At 44.4% G+C, this 16,468-nt stretch overlaps 1 protein-coding gene across 3 annotated transcripts in view; it reads left to right on the forward strand.

Moving 5' to 3' along the window:
• The window catches only part of ptk2ba (protein tyrosine kinase 2 beta, a), a 55,001-nt gene that overhangs the window by 4,264 nt on the left and 34,269 nt on the right, over window positions 1-16,468 (forward strand). For 2 of the 3 annotated variants that reach the window (XM_084182503.1, XM_084182504.1), the window contains exons 1-4: window positions 3,767-3,875; window positions 8,803-9,076; window positions 14,927-15,105; window positions 15,643-15,730. In XM_084182503.1, the coding sequence (XP_084038629.1) occupies window positions 3,835-3,875; window positions 8,803-9,076; window positions 14,927-15,105; window positions 15,643-15,730 (582 nt within the window). In that variant the 5' untranslated portion in view covers window positions 3,767-3,834. Of the gene's footprint in view, window positions 1-3,766; window positions 3,876-8,802; window positions 9,077-14,926; window positions 15,106-15,642; window positions 15,731-16,468 lie in introns of those variants that run through there. The other variant, XM_084182505.1, reaches the window with a different exon arrangement.

Here is a 16,468-nt window from a genome sequence, read left to right on the forward strand (position 1 = left end):
ACAATGCTGTTTCGCTGTAAATGCAGCAAGGAGGAGGTGACCCCTAACCTACAGCTGCAGCCTGGTCTCATAGACTACACGTAACATTGTAAACGTCAAGTAGAGACCAGGCTGCAACGACAGACAGCCCTACTCAACTGCTGCAAGTTGTTGAGAATCCAGTTGTAGGAAGTGAAAAAGTAGAAAGACATGGGACCTTTGACCTTCAGTTTCACCCGATAACTCTGGTTGTTGTGTTTTAGGTTCGGCTACTGTAGCCCTAGTAGCTACTAGATGTGTATTGTGTTCTGTCGCGGTCCCATCCCTCCACAAACACACTACAAGGTGGGCAGAGACAGATGTGTATCGCCAGGGGGTGCTCACCAGTGGTGGGAAAAAGTACGCAATTGTTATACTTGAGTAAAAGTAAAGATACCTTAATAGAAAATGACTCAAGTAAAAGTGAAAGTCACCCAGTAAAATACTACTTGAGTAAAAGTGTAAAAAGTGTTTGGTTTTAAATATACTTAAGTATCAAAAGTAAATGTAATTGCTCAAATACAGTGCATTCGGAAAGTATACAGACCCCTTTTACTTTTTCCACATTTTGTTACGTTCTAGCCTTATTCTAAAATTGATTAAATATTTATTTTTTCCTCATCAATCTACACACAATGCCCCATAATGACAAAGTGAAAACAGGTTTTTAGAAACAGAAATACCTTATTTAAATAAGTATTCAGACCCTTTGCTATGAGACTCTAAATTGAGCTCAGGTGCATCCTGTTTCCATTGATCATCCTTGAGATGTTTCTACAACTTTATTGGAGTCCACCTGTGGTAAATTCAATTGATTGGACATGATTTGGAAAGGCACACACCTCTATATAAGGTCCCACAGTTGACAGTGCATGTCAGAGCAAAAACCAAGCCATGAGGTCGAAGGCACAGATCTGGGAATGGGTACCAAAAAATGTCTGCATCATTGAAGGTCTCCAAGAACCCAGTGGCCTCCATCATTCTTAAATGGAAGAAGTTTGGAACCACCAAGACTCTTCCTAGAGCTGGTCGCCCGGCCAAACTGAGCAATCGGGGGAGAAGGGCCTTGGTCAGGGAGTTGACCAAGAACCCAATGGTCACTCTGACAGAGCTCCAGAGATCCTCTATGGAGATTGGAGAATCTTCCAGAAGGGCAACCATCTCTGCAGCACTCCACCAATCAGGTCTTTATGGTAGAGTGGCCAGATGGAAGCCACTCCTCAGTAAAAGGCTCAAGACAGCCCGCTTGGAGTTTGCCAAATTGCACCTAAAGGACTCTCAGACCATGAGAAACAAGATTCTCTGGTCTGATGAAACCAGGATTGAACTCTTTGGCCTGAATGCCAAGCGTCACGTCTGGAGGAAACCTCGCACCATCCCTATGGTGAAGTATAGTGGTGACAGCATCATGCTGTGGGGATGTTTTTCAGCGGCAGGGACTGGGAGACTAGTCAGGATTGAGGGAAAGATGAACGGAGCAAAGTACAGAGAGATCCTTGATGAAAACCTGCTCCAGAGTGCTCCGGACCTCAGACTGGGGCGAAGGTTCACCTTCCAACAGGACAACGACCCTATGCACACAGCCAAGACAACACAGGAGTGGCTTCTGGACAAGTCTCTGAATGTCCTTGAGTGTTACCCAGCCAGAGCCCGGACTTGAATCCGATCGAACATCTCTGGAGAGACCTGAAAATAGCTGTGCAGCGAAGCTCCCCAACCAACCTCACAGAGCTTGAGAGGATCTGCAGAGAGGAATCGGAGAAACTCCCCAAATACAGGTGTGCCAAGCTTGTAGCGTCATACCCAAGAAGACTCGAGGCTGTAATCACTGCCAAAGGTGCTTCAACAAAGTACTGAGTAAAGGGTCTGAATACTTATGTACATGTGACATTTCCATTTTTTATTTTTTATACATTTGCTAAAATTTAAAAACCTGTTTTTGCTTTGTCATTATGGGGTATTGTGTGTAGATTGATGAAGGGAAAAAACGATTTAATACATTTTAGAATAAGGCTGTAACGTAACAACATTTGGAAAAAGTCAAGGGGTCTGAATTCTTTCCGAATGCTCTTTATACTTAAGTATCAAAATTAAAATGTAATTCAAATTCCTTATATTAAGCAAACCAGACGGCACCATTCTCTTGTTTTTTTATTTACGGATAGCCAGGGGCACACTCCAACACTCAGACATCATATACAAACAAAGCATTTGTATTTAGTGAGTCCGCCAGATCAGAGGCAGTAGAGATGACCAGGGATGTTCTCTTTATAAGTGTGTGAATTGGACCATTTTCCTGTCTTGCTAAGCATTCAAAATGTTAAGAGTACTTTTGGGTGTCAGGGAAAATGTATAGAGTAAAAACTACATTATTTTCTATAGGAATGTAGTGACGTAAAAGTACAAGTTGTCAAAAATATACATTAGTAAAGTGAAGTACAGATACCCCGAGAAACTACTTAGGTAGTACTTTAAAGTATTTTTACTTAAAGCGCCATGCTCAATTGGTAGAGCACGGCGCTTGTAACGCCAGGGTAGTGGGTTCGATCGCCGGGACCACCCATATGTAAAAAATGTATGCACACATGACTGTAAGTCGCTTTGGATAAAAGCGTCTGCTAAATGGCATATTGTATATTATATTATTATTATGATTATTATTATTATTATTATTATATTACTTTATACCACTGGCGGTCACCGGCAGGCAGGTGCAGCTCAAGCTCGGTGTAGGGTGAGGTTGACCCTAGACGCTGATTACATTTACATTTTACATTTTAGTCATTTAGCAGACACTCTTATCCAGAGCGACTTACATGAGCAATTAGGGTTAAGTGCCTTACTCAAGGGCACATCAACAGATTTTTCACCTAGTCGGCTCGGGGATTAGAACCAGCGACCTTTCGGTTACTGGCACAACGCTCTTAACCACTAAGCTACCTGCTGATCTGGGGTTAGGATTGGAAACTGATCCTAGATCTGTACCTAGAGGAAACTAGATCCCATATGGATATGATGGGATCTGTTTCTAAAGTCCAGCACGTAAAAAACACCCTCCATACGAGGACATTGGAAAAAAAACCTATATGGCGTCACTTTAACACTTTTGATGACACAACATACAGTGGGGTCCGAAATTATTAACATCCTTGATAAATATCAGCAATAATGACTGTTTCAGAATATTTTCTGCCCAATAGAAATGAATGGTAAATAATGTTTTGTGCATTGTCACTTTTATTGTAAATAAGAATATAAGAATATAATATGTTTCTAAACACTTCTACATTAATGTGGACGCTACCATGATTACGGATAATCCTGACTGAATCGTGAATAATGATGAGGGCAAAAGTTACAGAGGGTCAAAGATCATACCCCCAATACATGCTAACCTCTCACTATTACCAATTATTATGATATGGGCACATGCGACAGTTGAAAAATGAGTAAATAGCGCCCTCGTGTGTCTAATGTAAAACACGTTTACTAGTACATTTAAATTACTTCTTGTCCTCTCCGGAGCAGCACTGACTGGTGAAAGAGAATTCCTCTACCCGCGACTATTTTGATGCCCTCCTGCCCCCCTCCCCGTCATACCCAATTGAAAAATTAATGTTTTAATACAATGTGCGCGTGCTGTCGTCATATTTTCCCGAAATCAGGAAGTAACAACGCCTGGGTGTGGCTTAGAAGTGTCAGAAGCCTTCTTCACTACCGGCTGTAATTGTCACAAACACACACATACAAACAGTACAGAGAGAAAGGCCTGTAGGCTGTGTATTATCTCTCCCTCGTCACCACAAAAACGGGTGCATGCATGGCAGAACTTTAGATACAGCGCGGGCATTGAGCAGGTGGGTGAATTAAGTCATGAAATTGCGCACGGTCACAGTACAGTCTTGATATGTTCTTAATAGATGGCTCTGGCTACAATGTAGCTTTTCATCTGTAAATTATTTCGATTTTTCAAAATGTTTGCCTGTAGATTTAGATTTACAGATATAGTCGGGATGTTGGATTGTCACTTTTACTTTTTATGTCCTGCATTAAGTTAAAACCAACCCTTTCATGTTCGTCCGTCTTGTGTTTATTCAGTTTATGGTGTATTATAGCAGGCTAAAGGGTTAACTTGGTAGATAGATGGTTATTAGGCACCTCAAAAAAAATTAACTCAGTCCGGTTTTCAACTTACTCTTGAAAGTTGTAATAGCAGAATGCACAAGGTGCCATTTCGAAATTGGGTAGTTGCGTCATCAGTTCCTCTTGTCATGTCATTCAATGCTATTTATAACTTATCAGAAATGTCCAGATCAACTAGCCCATGTCAGCATACGTTTTTTTTTATAGATAGATACATATATTTTGTTGTAATGTTTGAGTCACTCAAATATACCTCCTGAGTGGCGCAGTGGTCTAAGGCACTGCATCGCAGTGCTAACTGTGCCACTAGAGATCCTGGTTCGAATCCAGGCTCTGTCGCAGCCGGCCGCGACCGGGAGACACAATTCGTCCAGGGTAGGGGAGGGAATGGCCGGCAGGGATGTAGCTCAGTTGATAGAGCATGGCGTTTGCAACGCCAGAGTTGTGGGTTCAATTCCCACGGGGGCCAGTATATAAAATGTATTCACTAACTGTAAGTCGCTCTGGATAAGAGCGTCTGCTAAAATGTAATGTAAATGTATATCACATGAATACACATTAGACATGTATATAATTGCAAGAAAATGTGCTTTAAAACTGCACAATTCTCTTCACCCCATGACAAAATGGGTAGAATTGCAGGAAATAAGCTTTAAACCTGCAACATTTTATCTCCGCCAACAAGAGGGGTGTGAACAGTTTGTGTCATGAACAGTGCTTGTGCCTATAGAAATAGATGTGGCGGGGTGCGGGATGTTCCCCAATGCTGGAAGGGGGGCGCGGGATGTTCCCCAATGCTGGAAGGGGGGCCTGAGTGAAAAGGTTTGAGAACCGCTGGTTTAGGAGATAGTAATTTATGTGTTTTAGTAGTAATCAAATCAAATCAAATTGTATTGGCCACATGCGCCGAATACAACAGGTGCAGACATTACAGTGAAATGCTTACTTACAGCCCTTAACCAACAGTCCATTTATTTTAAATAAAAAAGTAAAATAAAACAACAACAAAAAAGTGTTGTAGGGGGGTACCGGTGCAGAGTCAATGTGCGGGGGCACCGGCTAGTTGAGGTAGTTGAAGTAATATGTACATGTGGGTAGATATGTATATAATTAGCAGCAGCGTAAAAAGATGGGGTGGGGGTGGGGGGGCAGTGAAAATAGTCTGGGTAGTCATGATTAGCTGTTCAGGAGTCTTATGGCTTGGGGGTAGAAGCTGTTGAGAAGTCTTTTGGACCTAGACTTGGCACTCCGGTACCGCTTGCCGTGCGGTAGCAGAGAGAACAGTCTATGACTAGGGTGGCTGGAGTCTTTGACAATTTTGAAGGCCTTCCTCTGACACCGCCTGATATAGAGGTCCTGGAAGGCAGGAAGCTTGGCCCCAGTGATGTACTGGGCCGTACGCACTACCCTCTGTAGTGCCTTGCGGTCGGAGGCCAAGCAGTTGCCATACCAGGCGGTGATGCAACCAGTCAGGATGCTCTCGATGGTGCAGTTGTAGAATTTTTTGAGGATCTGAGGACCCATGCCAAATCTTTTCAGTCTCCTGAGGGGGAATAGGCTTTGTTGTGCCCTCTTCACGACTGTCTTGGTGTGTTTGGACCATAATAGTTCGTTGGTGATGTGGACACCAAGGAACTTGAAGCTCTCAACCTGTTCCACTACAGCCCTGTCGATGAGAATGGGGGCGTGCTCAGTCCTCTTTTTTTTCCTGTAGTCCACAATCATCTCCTTTGTCTTGGTCACGTTGAGGGAGAGGTTGTTATCCTGGCACCACACGGCCAGGTCTCTGACCTCCTCCCTATAGGCTGTCTCATCGTTGTCGGTGATCAGGCCTACCACTGTTGTGTCGTCGGCAAACTTAATGATGGTGTTGGAGTCGTGCCTGGCCATGCAGTCATGGGTGAACAGGGAGTACAGGAGGGGACTGAGCACGCATCCCTGAGGGGCCCCCGTGTTGAGGATCAGTGTGGCAGATGTGTTGTTACCTACCCTTACCACCTGGGGGCGGCCCGTCAGGAAGTCCAGGATCCAGTTGTAGAGGGAGGTGTTTAGTCCCAGGATCCTTAGCTTAGTGATGAGCTTTGAGGGCACTATGGTGTTGAATGCTGAGCTGTAGTCAATGAATAGCATTCTCACATAGGTGTTCCTCTTGTCCATGTGGGAAAGGGCAGTGTGGAGTGCAATAGAGATTGCATCATCTGTGGATCTGTTGGGGCGGTATGCAAATTGGAGTGGGTCTAGGGTTTCTGGGATAATGGTGTTGATGTGAGCCATGACCAGCCTTTCAAAGCACTTCATGGCTACAGACGTCAGTGCTACGGGTCGGTAGTCATTTAGGCAGGTTATCTTAGTGTCCTTGGGCATGGGGACTATGGTGGTCTGCTTGAAACTTGTTGGTATTACAGACTCAGTCAGGGACATGTTGAAAATGTCAGTGAAGACACTTGCCAGTTGGTCAGCACATGCTCGGAGTACACATCCTGGTAATCCGTCTGGCCCTGCGGCCTTGTGAATGTTGACCTGCTTAAAAGTCTTACTCACATCGGCTACGGAGAGCGTGATCACATAGTCATCCGGAACAGCTGGTGCTCTCATGCATGCTTCAGTGTTACTTGCCTCGAAGCGAGCATAGAAGTGGTTTAGCTTGTCTGGTAGGCTTGTGTCACTGGGCAGCTCGCAGCTGTGCTTTCCTTTGTAGTCTGTAATAGTTTTCAAGCCCTGCCACATCCGACGAGCGTCAGAGCCGGTGTAGTACGATTCAATCTTAGTCCTGTATTGACTCTTTGCCTGTTTGATGGTTCGTCGGAGGGCATAGCGGGATTTCTTATAAGCGTCCGGGTTAGAGTCCCGCTCCTTGAAAGCGGCAGCTCTACCCTTTAGCTCACTGCGGATGTTTCCTGTAATCCATGGCTTCTGGTTGGGGTATGTACGTACGGTCACTGTGGGGACGACATCATCGATGCACTTATTGATGAAGCCAGTGACTGATGTGGTGTACTCCTCAATGCTATCTGAAGAATCCCGGAACATGTTCCAGTCTGTGCTAGCAAAACAGTCCTGTAGCTTAGCATCTGCGTCATCTGACCACTTTTTTATTAACCGAGTCACTGGTGCTTCCTGCTTTAGTTTTTGCTTATAAGCAGGAATCAGTTATGGTCAGATTTGCCAAATGAGGGCGAGGGAGAGCTTTGTACGCGTCTCTGTGTGTGGAGTAAAGGTGGTCTAGAGTTTTTTTCCCTCTGGTTGCACATTTAACTTGCTGGTAGAAATTAGGTAGAACGGATTTAAGTTTCCCTGCATTAAAGTCCCCGGCCACTAGGAGCGCTGCCTCTGGTTGAGCGTTTTCCTGTTCACTAATGTCCTTATACAGCTCATTCAGTGCAATCTTAATTCCAGCATTGGTTTGTGGTGGTAAATAGACAGCTATGAAAAATTGGTAAATAGTGTGGTCTACAGCTTATCATAAGATATTCTACCTCAGGCGAGCAAAACCTAGAGACTTCCTTAGTATTTGATTTTGTGCACCAACTGTTGTTTACAAATATACACAGACCGCCACCCCTTGTCTTACCGGAGTCAGCCGTTCTATCCTGCCGATGTAGCGTATAGCCCGCTAGCTGTATGTTGTCCATGTCGTCGTTCAGCCACGACTCGGTGAAACATAAGATATTACAGTTTTTAATGTCCCATTGGTAGGATAACCGTAATCTTAGGTCATCCAATTTATTCTCAAATGATTGAACATTGGCTAATAGGATTGATGGAAGAGGCAGTTTACTCGCTCGCCGTCGGATCCTTACAAGGCACCCCGACCTACGTCCACGATATCTCCGTCTCTTTCCCTACGTCCCCAGAATGGAGGTTAACACAACCCTCTACTCTGCTCTCCTCCCCCTTCCCTTTACAGTGGTGGTAGTGATGGTTGGTAGTGTACCACAGTGCAGACAGGGTTCCGTCTGTTCTGTCTCTCTCACTTCCTCCTCGATTTCCTGTTTTAATGTGTTTCATCACAGCTGACTGTCTGTTAGGTCTGACTGACCATGTTTTATCCAGCAGACTGAAATGAGAGCTTCTAAAACAGCTGGATGCTTATGAGGAGGTCCTCTGTAGTTCAGTTGGCAGAGCATGGCGCTTGCAATGCCAGGATAGTGGGTTCGATTTCCCGGGACCACCCAAACGTAAAATGTGTGCGTGACTGTAAGTTTCTTTGTATACGAGCGTGTGCCAAATGGCATATATGATTCCATAGTGCCTCGAGGTCCTGTCTAGGTCCTGTCTAGGTCCTGTCTCAACCCATGCTAGTGAGTGTGTGGAGTGTCTTCCTGTTCATGTGTTGAGTAAAGCCTGTAGTTGGCAAGGATGTGGTTTTCTAGTGTTTACTAAGGAGTGCCTTAGTAGCCCACACCTCTTGTGCCTACACACACACACACAGGAAGTGTTGCTACATCCCCACCTGTGTGTACATGCTCAGCTTGTGTGACGCACACACACACACACACACACACATTGGAGAACTAGGTGGCAAGCTCCAGGGATGACATTACCACAACACACACACACACACACATTCTTAAGATGTTTCTCCCAGTCTAACGTGTTGACCTCTCTCTCCCTCCTCTCTCCCCTTCTCCTGTTGTGAAGTGGCGATGCTGTGAGTGTGTGTACATGTGAGTGTGTGTGTGTGTGTGTGTGTGTCGTGGTGACAGGGTGTGCAGTGATGTCAGGTGACAGCAGCACGTTGTCTTGGAGGGGTGTGGCGCCCTCTCGCCAATCGGAGTCCTCGGACACATCCCAGACGACGGTTGCTGGGGACAGCGGTCCGACAAAGATCATCAAAGTGTGTTTCACCAGCAACAGTGCTAACCTGGGGAAAAACTTTAAACTAGTCCGTTGTCATGAAGGCATGACTGTACGGGTTAGTGACATTACTGTACTCTTATTATCATATTTACATTTTAGCAGACGCTCTTATCCAGAGCGTCTTACAGTTAGTGAGTGCTACATTTTCATACTGCCCCCCTGTGGGAATCGAACCCACAACCCTGGCGTTGCAAGCGCCACGTTCTACCAACTGAGCTACAGGAGGGACTGTAGTATTAATATAAAGCAATGTTTGTTACCCAAAGGGTACACGTTTTAGTTTTGGCTTTACACACCTGATTCATCATCAAACCTTTGATTGTCGGAATCAAATCAAATGTTATTCATCACATGCTTGGTAAACAACAGGTGTAGACTAACAGTGTAATGTTTACTTCCGGGCCCTTTCCAACAAGAGAAGGAACATAGAGAAATAATAGAACAGTAAAACACATAATAATCAATACATAATGAGGAACGATAACTTACATTTTAGTCATTTATCAAATGCTCTTATCCAGAGCGACTTACAGTTAGTGAGTGCTTTCATCTTAAGATAGCTAGGTGAGACAACCACATATCACAGGCATAGTAGGTACATTTTTTTCTCAATAAAGTAGTTATCAGCAAAGTCAGAGCTAGAAATGTTGGGAGTCAAGTGCAAGTGTTGTTGTTGGGGGGATTATTTAAGATACTCTTTGAAGAGGTAGGGTTTCAGATGTTTTCAGAAGATGGGCTGGGATTCAGCTGTCCTAGCTTCAGGGGGAAGCTGGTTCCACCATTGGGGTGCCAGAACAGAGAAGAGCTTGGACTGGGCCGAGCGGGAGCTGCCCTCCCGTAGGGGTGGGAGGGCCAAGAGACCGGATGTGGCAGTACGGAGTACTCAGGTTGGGGTGTAGCAGAGCATGAAGGTAGGGAGGGGCAGTTCCTCTTGCTGCTCCGTAGGCAAAGCACCATGGTCTTGTAGTGGATGTGAGCTTTGACTGGAAGCCAGTGGAGTGTGCGGAGGAACGGGGTGACATGGGAGAACTTGGGAAGGTTGAACACCTGGCAGGCTGCAGCGTTCTGGATAGGTTTGATGGGGGTTTGATGGATACAAGCAGGGATCCCAGCCAACAGTGAGTTGCAGTAGTCCAGATGGGAGAGGACAAGTGCCTGGATTAGGACCTCCGCTGCTTCCAGTGTGAGGTAGGGTCGTACTCTACGGATGTTGTAGAGCAGGGGTGTCAAACTCATTTTAGCTCAGGGGCCACATGGAGGAAAATCTATTCCCAAGTGGGCCGGACCGGAAAAATCATGGTATATATATAACTTAAAAACAACAACTTCAGATTGTTTTCTTTGTTTTAATACGATCAACATACAACATAAAGCTGGAGCCTGAGGACAGTGTGTCCAAAATAGTACAAGCACAACATCACTATTAATCATAAAACACATCAAGTTTATTTGAAAATTCTAAAGAAAAAGAACACACAAACACACAATGCCTCAGTGATTAACAAAACTGTTTCACAGATCACAGAACTATATCAGGGTGTCATTTCTCAGGCAGAAATGTAGATACAAATAATGAAATCCTGTTCCCCAAACAAGTGCAAGAACCACAGAGTCAAGAATAGGTTAAATATACAAATAAAATAAAATCAATTAAAAACAATAGCACATAAACATAAAAACATATAAACATAAAGCTGGAGCCTGAGGACAGTGTCCAAAAGCACAACATCACTATTAATCATAAAACACCTCAAGTTATTTGAAAGTTCTGAGGACAAAGAACACACAAACACACAATGCCTCAGTGATTCACAGAAGTATATCACAGAACTATATCAGGGTGTCATTTCTCAGGCAGAAATGTAGATAAAAATAATGAAATCCTGTTCCCCAAACAAGTGCAAGAAACACAGAGTCAAGAATAGGTTAAATATACAAATAAAATAAAATCAATTAAAAACAATAGCACATCAACATAAAAACATATAAACATAAATCTGAAAGCGTTGCTCAAACTCCCGTAACAGTCCCGTTATTTTATCTTTGAACCGCTTCATGTCTGCCACATGTTGGGTCGCGCACACATTTTTCAGACAGGGGAAGTGAGCTGCATCACCACCGGCAAGTTGCGTCTCCCACAATGACAGCTTCAACTTGAAAGAACGTATGCTGTCATAATACTGCGTGACAACTTTGTTGCGCCTTTGCAGCTGTTTGTTCAAGTTATTCAGGTGCTCTGTAACATCCACCATAAATGCAAGGTCCTGCATCCATTCTGCGGAATGAAATTCTAACACTGGTTTGCCCTTTTCTTCCATGAACTGTTCAATTTCTTCTCGTAAATCAAAGAAACGCCTCAGCACAGCACCTCGGCTTAACCATCTTACCTCAGTGTGGTATGGCAGGCCATATATGTGGTCTTTCTCTCTGAGAAGGCTGTCAAACTGACGGTGATTCAGGCTTCTGGATCGGATGAAATTAACAGTTTGGATGACCACCTTCATGACGTTATTTATCTTTAATGACTTGCAACACAAAGCCTCCTGGTGCAAAATACAGTGAAAAGTCAAAAAATCACGTCAGAAAATGGCCAGTTGTGCAACATCTGTAATGTCCGTGCTTTCATCAATTGCAACCGAAAATGCAATAAATGACTTTACTTTTTGCTTCAACTGGCTGTCCAAATCCACTGAAAGATCGGAAATCCTGTCTGCAACTGTGTTTCTTGTCAGGCTGATATTTGCAAAAGCCTGCCGCTTTTCAGGGCACACAATCTCCGCTGCCTTCATCATGCATGTTTTTACAAATTCACCCTCACTAAATGGTTTTGAAGCCACTGCGATTTCATTAGCAATGAGGTAGCTAGCTTTCACTGCAGCGTCACTGATGTCTCGGCTGTGAGTAAACACAGACTGCTGTTTCTTCAGACCCGCCAACAGTTCATTCACCTTCTCTCATCTCCGCTGTCCTTGAAAGTTGTCATATTTGTCGGCATGAAGACTCACATAGTGGCGACGCTTATTCTTTCAGCATAAATAGGATGACCATTTTTCTTGGAACACTCGGCACTCTGCGTCCACTTTTCTCTTTTTTGACAAAGACATATTGGGGCAATGAGGGTGCCAAAGCACATAATGTTAAAAGTAGAAGCCGTAATAAATATCGCGGGCAAAACAAAGTAGCTCATTGGCTGCACGTGCTTGACCTACTTGCTCTGCCCCGGTATAAACAGTTTGCTTGCTTAACACAATTGCTATTGCGCCATCCAGTGGACGCAATTGGAACAGCAGTTTATTTTATTGAAAAATTGCAGCGCATTTTTATACTTTACAAAATTATTATTATTATTATTTTTATTTTTTTATAATCTCGCGGGCCGGATTAAACCCGTTTGCGGGCCTGATCCGGACCGCGGGCCGGACGTTTGACACCCCTGTTGTAGAGCATGAACTTGCAGGAGTGAGTCACTGTTTGATGTTTGCAGAGAACGACAGCGTGTTTGTTGTCCAGGGCCATGCCAAGGTTCTTTGCACTCTGGGAGGGGGACACCGTGGAGTTATCAACTGTGATGGAGAGATCTTGGAGCGGGCAGGCCTTTCCCGGGAGGAAGAACAGCACTGTCTTATCGAGGTTGAGCTTAAAGTGCAACATGCAACACTTTCAAAGATTTTACTGAGTTGCAGTTCATATAAGGAAATCAGTCAATTGAAATAAATGAATTAGGCCCTTATCTATGGATTTCACATGACAGGGAATACAGTTATGCATCGGTTGGTCACAGACACCTTTAAAAAAAGGTAGGGACGTGGATCAGAAAACCAGTCAGTACCTGGTGTGACCACCATTTGCCTCATGCAGCGCGACACATCTCCTTCGCATAGAGTTGATCAGGCCGTTGATTGTGGCCTGTGGAATGTTGTCCCACTCCTCTTCAATGGCTGTGTGAAGCTGCTGGATATTGGCGGGAAGTAGAACACGCTGTCGTACACGTCGATCCAGAGCATCCCAAACGTGCTCAGTGGGTGACATGTCTGGTGAGTATGCAGGCCATCGAGGAACTGGGACATTTTCAGCTTCCAGGAATTGTGTACAGATCCTTGCGACATGGGGCCGTGCATTATCATGCTGAAACATGAGGTGATGGTGGTGGATGAATGGCAAGACAATGCGCCTCAGGATCTCGTCACTGTATCTCTGTGCATTCAAATTGCCGTCAATAAAATGCAATTGTGTTCGTTGTCTGTAGCTTATGCATGCCCATACCATAACCCCACCGCCACCATGGAGCACTCTGTTCACAACGTTGACATCAGCTAGCCGCTCGTCCACACGATGCCATACATGTGGTCTGCGGTTGTGAGGCCAGTTAGACATACTGCCAACTTCTCTAAAACGACGTTAGAGGCGGCTTATGGTCGAGAAATTAACATTCAATTCTCTGGCAACAGCTCTGGTGGACATTCCTGCAGTCAGCATGCCAATTGCACACTCCCTCAAAACTTGAGACATCTGTAGCATTGTGTTGTGTGACAAAACTGCACATTTTAGTGGCCTTTTATTGTCCCCAGCACAAGGTGCACCTGTGTAATGATCATGTTGTTTAATCAGTTTCTTGATATGCCACACCTGTCAGGTGGATGGATTATCTTGGCAAAGGAGAAATGCTCACTAACAGGGATGTAAAAAAATGTGTGCACAACATTTGAGAGAAATAATCCTTTTGTGCATATGGAAAATGTCTGGGATCTTTTATTTCAGCTCAATAAACATGGGACCAACACTTTTACATGTTGCGGTTCTATTTTTGTTCAGTGATCATACTTAGTGGCACCATTTCATATAACTGACGATAGAGAATTTTCTCCTAAACGTCCACTTAGCGGCGCAGAGACACCATTCAAATGTGTGCAGTACAACTTCAGCTTTAAGCACCAAGTGATTTCGTCTGTCTGTGACCAAGAGAAAGTGGTCTTGTTTCAATTCTATGAAATGGTTTAGTGTTTTTTTTCATGTTGAGAGCTCTAAATCCATGTGAAGAATATCACAGCGAGATGACAACACAACTGTTGGATTTGCAGAGAGCCCATATTATATAGACTGGTCACCTTTCATATGCCGTCTCCCAGGCTGGGCTCTGTCGCTCAGAATGAGGGCAAATCGATTGTTTGTCTGGATAGGCCAGAAAATGTGACACATCACTCCCTATACAAATGTATTGTCTGAAAACTGACACTTCAAGTCAGCTCCACTGAGAGAGTGGAAGCAGAGAGCAGACAGACGGGGCTTTCTGGCACTATAAGGCATGGGACCCTACGGCGTTCACACAGCGCTTTGTACACTAAAATGTCAGTCTGAACCGGTTCAGAACCGCTCAAAGTCCCCCATATACACTCTTAGAAAAAAATTGTTCTTCAGGCTGTACCCATAGGAGAACCCTTTTGGGTTCCATGTAGAACCCTCTGTGGAAAGGTTTCTACACGGAACCCAAAATGGTTTTACCTGGAACCAAAACAGTTCTACCTGGAACCAATAAAGGTTATTCAAGTGGTTATCCTAAGGGGACAGCCAAAGAACCCTTTTTAGGTTCTAGATGGCACCTTTTTTTATTCTAAGAGTGTAGGGGACTTTATATCTAAACTACTAGTTAGCTGTAGAGAGGACTGAACTCTATGGGTCAGTACTGCATATACAGTATATATACTATTATTATACTATAGTTTTGGCGTACTTATATTACTATGGTAGTATTATTCATATTTCTACTATAATATATTTCTACTATAATATTGTTGTTTATATATTACGGTGTTGTCCAGTGGGTGTGTGTGTCCAGACATACAACACTCCCTCTGCTAGGGCCTCTTCCACTACCATATAGTGTACTATAATACCTTAACCGTTCCAGGATATAATATCAGCGGTGTTGTCCAGTGGGTGTGTGGGTCCAGACATACAACACTCCCTCTGCTACGGCCTGCTGCTGAAACACCTGAAGTCAGCTGAGGTCCACTGGCTGCACCCCGACCTCACTGTGTCGGAGCTGCAGCTACGCTACGAACAACAGCATCTGGAGGCAGAGTGGAGGTAACTCCTGACCTCTGACCCCTGACCTCTAGCACAAGACCTCTCGCTCCGGTTCCCACTACATGGCCAAGCAAAGTCCAAAACTGGCTATATTGTAAAACTATATGAAAACTAAAATGTGCTTTTTTGGTCTTAATATAAGATTAGGAATAAGGTTAGTAGTGTAGTTAAGGTTAGGGTTAGGAATACGGTTAGTTGTTAAGGTTTAGGGTTAGGAATAAGGTTATTAGTTAAGGTTAGGGTTAGATTTAGGGTTAGGAATAAGGTTATTAGTTAAGGTTAGGGTTAGGAATAAGGTTATTAGTTAAGGTTAGGGTTAGATTTAGGGTTAGGAATAAGGTTATTAGTTAAGGTTAGGGTTAGGAATAAGGTTAGTAGTTAAGGTTAGGGTTAGGAATAAGGTTAGTAGTTAATCTGATTTTAAGAACAGACATTTTAGAACTAGGCGTGGCTTACGACTTTGTAATTTGTCCAGATAGTGACGGCCTCCTGCTCCTGACCTCTAGACCTTAACCTCTGACCCCTGTGTGTGTTCAGATATGACCTGCGTATTAGGTACATCCCTGCCGACTTCATAGAGAAGTTTAAAGAGGACAGAACCACACTGCTCTACTTCTACCAACAGGTTGGTGACCATGTTTCTGACTACCTGTCTGACTGTCTGACTGACTGACTGTCTGTCTGACTGACTGTCTGATTGCCTGACTGACTCTCTGACTGACTGACTCTCTGACTGTCTGACTGACTGTCTCTCTGTCTGTCTGACTCTCTGACTGTCTGACTGACTGTCTCTCTGTCTGTCTGTCTGATTGCCTCTCTGTCTGACTGTCTGACTCTGTCTGTCTGTCTGACTGCCTCTCTGTCTGTCTGTCTGTCTTTGACTGTCTGACTCTGTCTGTCTGACTGACTGTCTGTCTGTCTGTCTGTCTGTCTGTCTGTCTGTCTGTCTTTCTGACTGTCTGACTCTGTCTGTCTGACTGACTGTCTCTCTGTCTGTCTGTCTGTCTGACTCTGTCTGTCTGTCTGACTGTCTCTCTGTCTGTCTGCCTCTCTGTCTGACTGACTGACTGCCTGACTGACTGTCTCTCTGTCTGTCTGTCTGACTGCCTGACTGACTGACTGTCTGTCTGTCTGTCTGACTCTGTCTGTCTGACTGACTGACTGTCTCTCTGTCTGTCTGACTGCCTGACTGACTGTCTGTCTGTCTGTCTGTCTGACTCTGTCTGTCTGTCTGACTGTCTCTCTGTCTGTCTGCCTCTCTGTCTGACTGCCTGACTGCCTGACTGACTGTCTCTCTGTCTGTCTGTCTGACTGCCTGACTGACTGACTGTCTCTCTGTCTGACTGACTGCCTCTCTGTCTGA

This window comes from Coregonus lavaretus (genome assembly GCF_964263955.1).
Source record: "Coregonus lavaretus genome assembly, chromosome: 18".
Lineage (NCBI taxonomy): Eukaryota > Metazoa > Chordata > Actinopteri > Salmoniformes > Salmonidae > Coregonus > Coregonus lavaretus.